The sequence below is a fragment of the Symphalangus syndactylus genome, chromosome 10 (assembly GCF_028878055.3).
Source record: "Symphalangus syndactylus isolate Jambi chromosome 10, NHGRI_mSymSyn1-v2.1_pri, whole genome shotgun sequence".
Lineage (NCBI taxonomy): Eukaryota > Metazoa > Chordata > Mammalia > Primates > Hylobatidae > Symphalangus > Symphalangus syndactylus.
In genome coordinates, this window is record NC_072432.2 from 129,961,467 (window position 1) to 129,974,734 (window position 13,268).

General features: G+C 35.5%; 2 protein-coding genes across 5 annotated transcripts in view; both read left to right on the forward strand.

Annotated features, from left to right (window-relative positions):
• The window catches only part of KCNU1 (potassium calcium-activated channel subfamily U member 1), a 158,423-nt gene that overhangs the window by 107,566 nt on the left and 37,589 nt on the right, over positions 1-13,268 (forward strand). The gene's annotated exons all lie outside the window — the stretch shown is intronic.
• Positions 3,315-4,146, forward strand: LOC129491503 (putative translationally-controlled tumor protein-like protein TPT1P8). Its single transcript, XM_055295950.1, is given in 3 exon segments — positions 3,315-3,663; positions 3,666-3,701; positions 4,013-4,146. Coding segments are annotated over 3 exon segments (519 nt in total).

Below are 13,268 nucleotides of genomic sequence, written 5' to 3' on the forward strand. Positions count from 1 at the left end.
TGCCTTCAGAAGTCCTACCAGGTTCCAGGATTTTTCCAATGAAAGGCCTAGAAAAAGTCCCTCAGAGACTCTGGCAGGGTGAGAGAAAGAGTAACGATTGTGAAATACAACCAGAGGCCAGGCACGATGGCTCATGCCTATAATCCTAGCACTTTGGGAGGCCAAGGTGGGCGGATCACCTGAGGTCAGGAGTTGAAGACCAGCCCGACCAACATGATGAAACCCCGTCTTTACTAAAAATACAAAAATTAGCAGGGCATGTTGGTGGGTGCCCGTAATTCCAGCTACTGGGGAGGTTGAGGCAGGAGAATCGCTTAAAGCCAGGAGAAGGAGGTTGCAGTGTGTGAGATCGCACCACTGCCCTCCAGCCTGGGCGACAGAGCGAAACTCTGTCTCAAATTAAAAAAATTTAAAAAACTGAAGTCAGGAGTTCGAGACCAGCTTGGCCAACATAGCAAAACCACATCTCTACTAAAAATACAAAAATTAACTGGTCATGGTGGTGGGTGCCTGTAATCCCAGCTACCCTGGAGGCCGAGGCAGGAGAATCTCTTGAACCCAGGAGGCGGAGGTTGTGGTGAGCCAAGATTGTGCCATTGCACCCCAGCTCAGGAGACAGAGCAAGACTCTGTCTAAAAAAAAAAGAAAAAGGAAAAAAGAAATACAATCAGAGCACTCTCCATTACAAGGACCTGCTCTCCAGGGAAAAAATACTTTCCCAGGGCTTTGCCTCAGCTGAGGGAATGGCATGTCTCCTACTCTACCCCTGTATCACCTGAAGAAGAAAGGAGAAACATGGGGAGTTAAGATCCATGCTGATGTTCACAGCCTCCAAAAACAGACCCACTAAAAATCTGAGACTTCGTCATACAATCATATAATCTTCCTGTATCCTACACATTACCACCACATCAATAGGGCTTCAGTATCACAAAAGTGAACTATAGTTGAAAGAGGTGCAAGGTACGGCTTATTCAAGAAGGAGTTCTTAGGAAAACCCAAAGACAATGAAGTAGACAAAAGCAATGACACTAGAGGAATTTAGAGCCACTGAAAACTACAACTACAGCAAACAAACAGTGCAATTCCTAGCTAGATTAACATAAAACCTCACACTGAACACCTATTTACCTCAGTTCTTATTATCCAATACAACATATCCTATTGTAAAACAAAATTGCAAAGAATGCAAAAAGCCAAAAACAAAACAAAACTCTCTCTGAGATGTTCAATTTAAAACCACACCATTTATAAATTCGGAAAGGAGACTTTATTTCTTGTAAAAGGTTACAGCCTGTAAGGTGGCCATCCCACAAGCTGGGAAGTGTGCCTCCAGAAAAAACCAGAAACAGGAATTTCAAAGGAGAAGGGGTTGAGGTAGGAGCTTTTTGTTGAACAGGTTGGCAAAACATACGTATTCAACAGGTTACAGGAAGAGCTATGAATATGCATGCAACATAAGACCCATGTTTACCTTGGGGTGGAGACTTAATTTTTTTGAATGTCAGCTTTAGGGGTACGAGTGGTTTTTTGGTTATATGGATGAATTGCATTGTGGTGAAGTCTGAAATTTTAGTGTACCTGTCACCAAAGCAGTATACATTGTGCCCAATATGTAGTTTTTTATCCCTCATCCTCCTCCCAATGTCCCCCTTCTGAGTCTTCAGTGTCCCTTATACCACTCTGTATGCCTTTGCATACCCATAGCTTAGCTCCCACTTATAAGTCAAAACATACAGTATTTGGTTTTCCATTACTGAGTTACTTTGCTTAGAATAATGGACTCTACTTTCATCCAAGTTGTGACAAAATACATTATTTTGTTCTTTTTTATGGCTGTGTAGTATTCCATGGTTGTATATATACCACATTTTCTTTATCCACTCATCAGTTGATAAGCACATAGGTTGTTTCCATATCTTTACAATTCTGAATTATGCTGCAATAAACATATGTGTGCAGGTGTCTTTTTGACACAGTTACTTTTATTGCCTTTGGGTAGATACCCAGTAGTGGGATTGCTGAATTGAATGGTAGATCTACTTGTGGTTCTCTGAGAAATCTCCATACTGTTTTCCATACAGATTGTACTAATTTACATTCCCACCCACCGTGTAGAAGCATTCCCTTTTCACCACATCCATTGTTTTTTGACTTTTAATAATGGCCATTCTGGCTGGAGTAAAGGTGATATCTCATTGTGGTTTTAATTTGCATTTATCTGGTGATTAGTTGAGCATTTTTCTGAAAACGTTGAGCATTTTTTCACGTGTTTATTGGCCATTTGTATTTTTTTTTTTTTTTTGGAGAAATGAGACATTTAAATGTATCACAACTAGGCCCTAAACATCAAAATGCCTTGTCAGGGCCTGAAGGCATGTAACAGTGTATCTTCTGGAAACCGGCCAGAACCAATCCATGGTTGATGGTCTTCTTATCTGTAGAAAGTGCTGAAATCAGTCTCTTGTCCAATAAAAGCTGTAGTTATGGCTGGTAGAACAGAGATCAGTTAATCAGAATGTGGTGGTGAACTACAAATTGTTTTAATATTGCTCATCTTGAGGTCAGTGCTTGTTTAGCTGCTAGAGAAACAAACAAAAAACTTTGTGGCAGTTAGAATGTCATTTATTTCTTAAGTGTAGGGTACATGACTTAACCCTTGCCTAGAATGGCCTTAAGTTCCGTTTATAATTTGGTATCTTATTGCCACAAAGTGTCTGTTCTGTCAGTCTTATAATGTCTATTTTAACATTAATACTAGTCAGTAGTTATGTTGAAACAATAGAAAGGAAGGGGGTATCACGAGGCTCATCTAATCTCCTCTCCTATCATGGCTGGGAACTCAGTTTTAAAGGATTTCTCTGGGGTGCCCTTATCCAAGAGGGAGTCTGTTCAGTTGGTCGGGGAAAGGGGTATTTAGAATTTTATTTTTATTTTATAGAGGAGAAAAACCAAGTAACAGAAACAAACTAAGAGATGATACCAATGTGGAATTATCAGAATTTGAAATAAGCATGATTAATATGTTAAAAACTCTGATAGAAAACATAGACAACATGGAACAACAAATGGACAATGTAAGCAGAGAGGTAGACATCCTAAGAAATAATCAAAGGAAATACTAGAAATCAAAACCACAGTAACAGAAATAGAAAATGCCTTGATTGGCTCACCAGTAGACTGGACAGTGTGAAAAGGAGAGTAGCTTTTCCTCCCACTCCTCCCTCCCGCACACCACCACTCTGGCTGCACCGTGCTCTGAACTCCAGGCTTCTGCTAAGCTAGTGCCACCTTCATCTCCCTTCAGCCCCATCATGATTATCTTCCAGGACCTCATCAGCCACAATGAGATGTTCTCTGACATTTACAAGATCTGGGAGATCACAAATGGGCTGTGCCTGGAAGTGGAGCAGAAGATGGTCAGTAAGACAACAGGGAACACTGATGACTCACTCATTGGCAGAAATTCCTCCTCTGAAAGTACTGAGGGTGAAGTTACTGAAAGCACGATAATCACTGGTGTTGATATTGTTACAAACCATCACTTTCAGGAAAGCAGCTTCACAAAAGAAGCCTACAAGAAGTATATCAAAGATTACATGAAATCAATCAAAGAAAAACTTGAAGAACAGAGACCAGAAAGCGTGAAACCTTTTATAACAGGAATGAAGAACAAATGAAGCACATCTTTGTTAATTTCAAAAACTACTAGTTCCATTTTTTTTTCTTTTTGAGATATGGTCTCGCTCTGTCACCCAGGCTGGAGTGCAGTGGCACAATCACAGCTCACTGCAATCTCTGCCTCCTTGGTTCAAGTGATTCTCCTGCCTCAGTCTCTTCAGTAGCTGGGATTACAGGCATGCACCACCATGCCCAGCTAATTATTGTATTTTTAGTAGAGACAGGGTTTCACCACGTTGGCCAGGCTGATCTCGAACTCCTGGCCTCAAGTGATCCACCTGCCTTGGCCTTCCAAAGTGCTTGGATTACAGGCATGAGCCACATGCCCAGCAAAACTACCAGTTCTTTATTGGTGAAAACCTAAATCCACCTGGCATGGTTGCTCTGCTGAACTACCATAAGGATGGTCAGTATGACCCTATATATGATTTTTTAAAGAAGGGTTTAGAAATTAAAAGATGTTAAGAAATTTGGTAACTACTTTGGATCTATCACCTGTCATCATAACTGGCTGCCACTTGTCATCAACACAACACCAGAGATTAAGACAAATGAGACTGATGTCATCTTGAGCTTTTTAATTGTTTTGACTCTGACTTATTTGGTGTGGAGGCATCACTTTTAAGGAAAAAAAAACTTGTTGTGTGGATTGTCTGAAAATAAAATGCATTTAAACTAAGAAAGAGAGGGAATAAATACTCTTGAGGATACATCTTCAGAAATTTTCCAAACTGATATAAAAGGCCATAAAGAAGAATAAAAAATAAGAACAATATCAAAAGAAAGTGGGACAAATTTAAAATGTGAATATATGCATAACTGGAATATGAGGAGGAGAAAGAAAAATGGAGAAGAAGAAATGTTTGAAGTAATAATAGCTGAGACCTTTCCAAAATTGATGCCAACCCACAGACCTGGAAAGCTCAGAAAACAGGTAGGATACATAACAAAATATATACCTATCATATTCAAACTGCTAAGAAAAAAAAGAAAGAAAATTACAAAAGAACCCAAATGAAAAAGAAGTCATCTTGTCCATGGAGAAACACGGAAAATAATTATAGTCGTCTTTTTGTCAGAAACCATAAGTAAGAACAGAGTGGAGTGAAAGTATTGAAAGAAAAACCCCATCAACCTAAAATCCTATTTGCAGTAAAATTTTCCTTCAAAATTGAAGGGAACAGGCAGACTTCCTCAAACAAAAACTGAGGCAGTTTATCACCAGCAGGCTTACCCTACAAGAAATGTCAAAAGATGGTAAGAAAGTCTTCAGGCAGAAGGAAAATTATATAGATCAGAAAGTGAGATCTATATAAAGAATATTCAAGACAGAATAAATGAATTAAATTTTTTTATTTTTAATTGACTTAAAATATAACTGTTTAAGATATTAATAGTAAAATTGTATGAGGTGACCAATATACCTAGATACTTGAAATGAATGACAGCAGCATCATAAGAGATGGAAAGGATGAGTTGGAAATACTCTGCACTAAGCTACGTGCACTATACATCAGGCAGTGTAGTGTTTTTCAAAGAGAAACTTAAATCAGTTAAAAATATATATTGAAAATTTGAGGTCAACTCCTAATTTAAAAAAATAAATATAAGTGTTGTGTTGTGCTAAAAAAGAGATAAAATGAAATCATATAAAATGCTCAATCAGACCAGAGAAGACAAGAAAGAAAGAACAAATGTAACAAATTAGAAAACAGTTACAAATGTGGTAGACATTAATCCAACTGTATCAATAATCTTTTCAATATGAGTGGCATAAATACAATTAAAAAACAGCTATTGTTAGAGTTGATAAAGAAACAAGATTCAACATGTGCTGTATATAAGAAATCTACTTTTAGTATAAATATTTGGACAGATTAAAAATAAAATAATGAAGAAAGATAAATCATGCTAACACTTATATTTAGTACCTTTTTTCTTGATGTCTATTGTGTTTATTATTAGTATAGCCACTACAGTTCTCCTTTAATTACTATTTTCATGCCATTATTTTCCATCCTTTTACTTTCAACCTATTTTTGCTTTGAATCTAAATTCTGTCTCTTGTAAATGAAATACATATTTTATGAATATTATTATAACCTCTGTATTTTTATTAGTGTAATCTATTTGTACCTAAATTGATTATGAATAATGAAGCATTTAAGTCTGCCATTTGCTATTTTTTATATATGTCTGTTGTCTGTTTTTAATCTATTCCACCATTACTGCCTTATTTTATTGTTAAATGGATATTTTCTATTGTACCATTTTAATTCTCTTGTGATTTCTTTTAGAGTATTTTTATTTTATTAATGGTTGCCTTGGAGATTACAATTAACAACTTATAGCAATATAGTTCATATTAATACTATCTTATTTTCACTAGTACATAACTGTTTTACTTCCATGTAGCTCTATTTCTTTGCCCACCTTTGTGCTATGATTATCATACAAATTACATCTTTACAATATTATACGTTCATCAACACAATCCTATAATTGCTTTGCAAACTTGTATTTTAAGTCAGACAAGATAATACGAAAGGATGGATGGATGCATGGAAGAATGGATGGATGGACGGATGCATAGAGAGATAATACTATCTTTCCTATTTACCTATGTAATTAAATTTACTGATACTCTATTTCTTAATGTGGATGCAAGTTAATGTTTGTCATCCTTTCATTTCGGCCTAAAGGAATTGTAATACTCTTTAGTATGGTTTGTAATAAAAGTTTGCAAACAACAATTCTGGCCATTTTTCTTCATCTGAAAATGTCTCAATTTCTTCATCATTTTTGAATAGTACTTTGTTGGATATAGAATTCTTAACTGATAAGTCTTTTTTTTTTGAAAACTTTATATATGTCCTTCCACTGCCTTCTGGCTTTCATGGTTTCTGATGAGAAATTAGCTGTTAATCTCATTAAGGATCCCTTGTAGATGCTGAGTTGCTTTTTACTTGCTGCTTTCAGGATTCCTATTTGCCCTTGGCTCTGAACAATTTGATTATGATATATCCAGGTCTGAATCTCTTTGAGATTACTCTGCTTAAACTTCCTTTAGCTGCTTAGATATGTAAGTTAATGTTTTCATTAAATATGTAAAATTCATGTCCATTATCTAAGTATTCTTTCTTCTTCTTTATCTCTCTCCCCTATTTCTGAAACTCCCATTTTGTGTATGTTGATACACTTGATGATGTCCCACAGTTTTCTGAAGCCTCTGTGTATATTTCTTCAATAGGTTTTTATTTCTATTTTTCTGACTGCATTATCTCCATTGACTTATATTCAAGCTCATTTATTCCTCCTTCTGCCAACTCAGATCTGCTGTTGAGCTCCTCCACTAAAATTTTCTTTTTAGTTATTGTACTTTTTAACTCCAGAATTTCCATTTGTTTTTTTTCTTATAATCTATCTCCTCATTGATATTTTGTATTCAGTGCTGTATTGTTCTCATACTTTTCTTTAGTTCTTTAAAAATGGTTTCAGTTGGTCCTTTAAATATATTTATAATGGCTCTTATAAAATCTTTGCCTAGAAAGTCCAATGTCTGGGCTTCCTTCAGGACAGTTTCTGTTGGTGTTCCCACCCCCCACCCCCCGCCAGGTATGTTCCATACTTAGTCTGTCTTTGTGTCTCATAATTTTTTGTTGAAAGCCAGGCATTTTAAATAATATTATATGACAACTCTAAAAACTATTTTGCTATGCTTTATTGTATATTGACACTTAAATCTCTACTCACTTAGCTTTATGGTCAGCTAATGATTGCACTGAGATTTCCTTAAATGCCTTGAACTGATAAGTCTTCTTATATTTGCCAAGGGATTCTGTGTGCATGTTGAGGTAATTCCTTTGACATTTTAGCAGTTTACATCTTTGCCTTAGCCTTCATTTTTGGTTTGTGCAGTCTCAAGATCAGCCAGAAGAGTTTAGGAATATCTCAGGTTTTTTTTCCCCTGGGTGTATTTACAACTCTGCACATGCACATGGTTTTATTTTTATTTAGTTTCCTACAGTGAATGTTTCAAAACCTTTTAATACCCTCTATAGAAGTCTATTATTTTCTTTTGTTTTGTTTGAGACAGAGTCTTGCTTTGTCACTCAGGACAGCATACAGTGGCACGATCTCAGCTCACTGCAGCCTCCACCTCCTGGGGTCAAGCAATTCTCCTGAATCAGCCTCTCAAGTAGCTGTTATTACAGGTGTGAGCCACCGTGCCTAGCTACTTTTTGTTTTTTGTTTTGTTTTGTTTTTATTTTGGAGAGATGAGGTTTCGCCATGTTGCCCAGGTTAGTCTTGAACTACTGGCCTCTGGTGATCCACCTGCCTCAGCCTCCCAAAGTGCTGGAATTACAGGCATGAGCCACCACACCTGGCCCTCTCTATAGACTTCTAATTCTCCAGCTTTTTCTTTTGAAGATTTTTATGTGTCTTTTTTTTGCCACATTGTTAACTATAACTCAGATATTTGGAATTTTAAAAAATCACTGCTGATTATTTTTTTAAAATGCCTCAAGAAAAATTCCACTGAGAAAGTTCCCAGGCCAAATAAAGATAAGCCCTGTGAGTGTGCATTTCCAGGGAGCTGCTAGAAAGCTCAAATAGTAACATATTCTGTGAATAAGGATATTTAACAGCTTCGGATCTATTATTTTCTCTCCGGTGGCTGCTAGACTGCTAGTTTTCAGAGCTACTCTTATTGTAAGGTTTCTGATCTTGAAGGCCACTGTTGAACTAAAGATAGTGGAATGGGAATAGCACTTCTCAAAAATGCCATGAAGCTTATTGTTCTTACCAAGATCTCACCATTTTTCTTAAATAAATACTCCTCATATTGCTTCAAGTCCCTGGTTTATTTCCAGAACTCTGAAGATGTTGATTTTGATAAATTTTGTCAATATTCTCATTGCTTGTGTAGAATAGTGAATATTCAAAGGCCCTAACTCTGCCATTCTGGAAGAATCTCCCTTGTAGTTACTTTTTATAGTTATTTTTCATCTTCGTATTAAACTTGTGATGGTCCCTTAAGCTGGTTTAAGACCATCTCTTTGCAGCAACGCCTTTCTTCATCTCTAACTTGACACTTTTAATCTGCAAGCCAAAAATCCAAAAATGTTAGCAATATAGATAATTCATGAAAAAATTTTCCATTAACAATTGCCACTATTTGTGATATCTTTGGTCTATGCAAATGCTATTTTAAAATGGTGTCAGGCTGCTTTCTAGATTAGAAGTCAAAATCCACTTCACTACCTGTTTTTATATGATTTGCCGTACAAAAGCATTGTGTTTAATTTGCAATGAAAGTATAGCTGTGGTAAAAGACTACAATATATGTTGATATTATCAAACTTGGCACTTATCACAATATTCTCAATTCATGGTAAAGCCATGGTTAGAAAAATTATAAAATTTTAAAAGAACATCTTAACACAGCAGAATTTGCAACCAAAGTTTGTTTCTGAGTGACTCACTTGTTAGCCAAGCAAGAGAAGTCATTTACTAGTGGTGAGTCAATTAAATTGTGTTTGATTGCAGCAGACCAAAAAATGTATCCAGACAAAATAAAACTGCCTAGTACTATTAACCTTTCAGCAAAAATCATTGCTGGAAGAATTGAAGACATCAGAAGCAATATCAATATCACTTAAAAATGAGGAAAATAGTTGTGAGTGGTTTCTCTCAGCTTTTAATATGTTAATATATGTTACTGATACAGCTTAGTTATTGTTTATTCAAGGAGTCAATGCAGAGTTTGAAGTGCCTAAATGGCCTCTGTGAATAGTCTGCATGGCACAATTACCTGTGAAAATATATTCAAAGAAGTTGAGAAAATATTAATTCAGTATAATCTGAAGCGGAATCTGCTAAGATGTATTACAGCTGATACAAAAATACATGTGGACCAGAAACAGTCTTAGTTAGACAAATTTACAAAGTTCATAAAATGTAAAATGCATAAAGAATATAGTCCTTATTGTGTTATTCATCAGAAAGTATTTTGTGAAAAATATATGAATTTACCATGAGTTATTGAACCAGAAGTGTCAATGGTGAATTTCATTAGCTCTCATGAACTTTGCCATTGTTAGTTCCATAAAATTTTGTAAGAAATAAAATATGAATATGAATATCCTAACTTACCCTACCACACTTCAGTTTAAGAACTTAACAATAGTAATGTTTTTTTGTGATTTTTTTTTTTTTTTGAAACAGAGTCTCACTCTCTCACCCAGGCTGGAGTGCAGTGGCACAATCTCAGCTTACTGCAACCTCTGCCCCCCCAAGTTCAAGTGAGTCTTCTGCCTCAGACTTCCAAGTAGTTGGGATTACAAGCACTGACCACCACGCCCAGCTAATTTTTATATTTTTAGTAGAAATGGGGTTTCACTATGTTGGCCAGGCTGGTCTCAAACACCTGGCCTTAAGTAATCTGCCCACCTCAGCCTCCCAAAGTGCTGGGATTGCAAGCATGAGCCACTGTACCTGGCCTTTTATGTTATTTTAAAAACCTGGATCAAGATTAAAATGTTTCTGAATAAGAACTGTGCTGTCAACCACTATTTCCGAACACTAAAGGACTTCAAAACTTATTATTCACTGCAGGTTTCATAGTCTCTATTAACGAATTTAAAATTGAAAGTCAAAGCAGAGCTAACATGTGAAACTTATACTATAATAATTACAATGACAATCATCAATCTTTGAATCACAACTAATGTCATTCTTCTTTATATACTTCCCATGCTGTCAAAAGTTAAAATAAAAAATGAAATTACTATTTCCACACAAATTTTCTGTAGATATATTTTCTGATCTCAGTTTCAGCATTGTTGTTTTAGACCTTGATGCAAGTGCTAAAAAAATTCTGTATTTCAAAGTTTACTTAACAATGCAATTGAGAAGTTTCTACCTAAACTTTTATTGCAAGTGATTAATCTGCAATATAATGACATGCTGAAAGACACATATCAAAAGAAGAATCTAATAAAATTCTATAAATGCCTTCTAAGCAATAAATATGCTCAATTATTATAGAATCTTACGCTCTTGGAGCACTATTGGTATTTGATAGTACCTATCTGTGTGAAAAGACATTTTCAAAGATAAAATATGTTAAATTTTGTTGGTGTCAACATTAACATATGAACATTTGCAATTAATTTTGATTATAGAGAATATTAACTATGAATGCTAATTTTAAAAAATCCCTTAAAAATTATTTTTTCATTCATAGACCTATAATTTAAGAAATTTGAATTACTAAACTATTATATTTTAAATATCACCAATGAATATTTATAAAAACTTATTTTCTTTCTTGTTATGTAAGTACCTACGTGATACCGATTTAGCCTTTTGGCCTGAAGAGCTTAAAATATTTATATCTAGCCTTTTGCAAAATAAAATTTGTCAACTCTGTTCTAGATAGTTAAGATGAACGGTATGACATCACATGTCTAGAAACAATAGTTAAATATTAGATTTATGATAATTTGATAAAAGCAATAATTTTCATTCCAAACTATTAATAAATGTTTTGAGTTTAGATTAATAGGTTGTTGGAAAATTGGGAAAAGTAGGAGTAAATAATACTTTTAAAGAGAAATTGACTCAATTATATAATCTCAATTTTCCATGGAAACAAAAAGTAATAGTACAGCAGATAAAGGAATCAAAGAATAGAATGCGATAATCATTAAGACATCTAAAATTTGGTATGGTTACTGTTGGACTTTTACCCCTGGAACTCTGAGAAAGAAGGTCCGCTCCTTTGAGATGATCAAATAGAAGAGGTTGGAGGAAAATTTCAGAGAACATGCAGTTTATTTTCTTTTTCACACAGTAAAAAGAGCTTAGACATGATTGGGAATTTATTTCAATGGAGCTTTTGATATGAAAAAGAAAGAGATTATAGGAAAACATTTTTTCTTGCAAAATAATCAAGAAACTGATCACTAGGAAGTGAGATATTATTTATATTTGTATTAAGATAGTTTCATACAGATGCCAATTTATTCTAGTCTATAAAAGCCAAGGTTGATTACCTAAAAAACTTTCACAGTACACAATTTTGCATCTTCCATTTACTCGACAAGATCAGTAAAGAGAGAGATGCATGTGCTTCTGCCTGAATTATAACAAGTGGTGAACCATGGGGTGATTTTGTTCTTGCTATGGGACAATAGCCAAAAGAGTCCTAGTCAAAACTCACTCATCAGCATGCACAGTGATTCCATTGTGCAGACATTTTGATTATACATAAGACAGAATTTTATTGCCAAAAGCTGTGTGTATGTGTATGTTTGGTGGTGATTTTTAAATTGTAGAACAGTTTCCATAAAATTTATAGAATCATTTTCTCTCTCTCCCTCCCTCTCTCTATTGTAGAAAAATTCCCATAAAATTTATAGAATCATTCTCTCTCTCTCTCTCTCTCTGTTTGTCTTTTTCTCTCCCCACATAAATGGCTGCAACTAAGCACAAAACATTTACAAGGAAATAAATGACTTCCACTATTTCCCTCCGGAGCTTTAGAATAAGAAGTGGAACATCTAGATAGTTTCTTGATGCAACAGGTCTTAGCTTCAAGGAATCCAAATATGAATGTCACCAAGAGTCACACACCAGGAAAGCTGAGGACTTAATGACCTTTACAAACTCCATTTCAAATTAGAGGTGAACAGAGCAGGGTGAATATCCTCCTTCTTACCCCCTTTCATTTTCATTCACCTTTAATTTAAAAAACTAAAGCATAGGAAACATCTAAGCATGAGTGCCCCTGCCTTACTGAGGCTATCTCACCCTGCACTTCTTCTACGGCCCACTAAAAAACTCTGATGCTTATCTTTCACCCCTAGTCACAGCCCTACACTAATCACATCTTCTTGTTAAAGAACACCATCCATAACCTTTTCCCTCCCACAAGAGACTTCTAATTTTAACTTTTCATCTTTAATCAAGGCGTGCCTCCTTTTAAAAATAGCCATTGTGTAACACACAGACCGGGAGGACTCCATGTCATGAGTGATCCCAAATGGCCTCCATCTCCATTATCTCCACTGCTTCTTGACAGGTCACTGATACTAAGTAAAATGTTATAACACTCAGGATGCCTGTATTCACAGGCTTTCCTCCAGTGATGGCTTCCAGATGTGAGGAAATTTTTAAAGTTTGTGGTCCTCAACACATCACTGGGTTCTTCCAATGTTTTCAGAAATCCATAATCACCAGCACACTATGTTGACTCCATTTCAACATTCAGCCACAGGGATTTCAGAGAAACTAAGCAATATGGATAAGAAGACTTCACAAATAACTTCCTATTTCTAGAGAAAAGAATTAAAATATCCACATACCCTGCAATTATTTTAATTGCCTCTGCAGAGTTTGATACCTACCCCCTGTATCCCTCTCTCACATACATAAACACATGTGCACCTCACACCAGTAACATTTTGATGGGTGCTATTGTTTCCAGTCCCAATTCCTTTTGGGGGTTATTAATGTTAATAATTTTCCAGGCCAAGCCTCCCAACCCACTGCATAAGGAAAGCATTTATGTCATGTTGAAC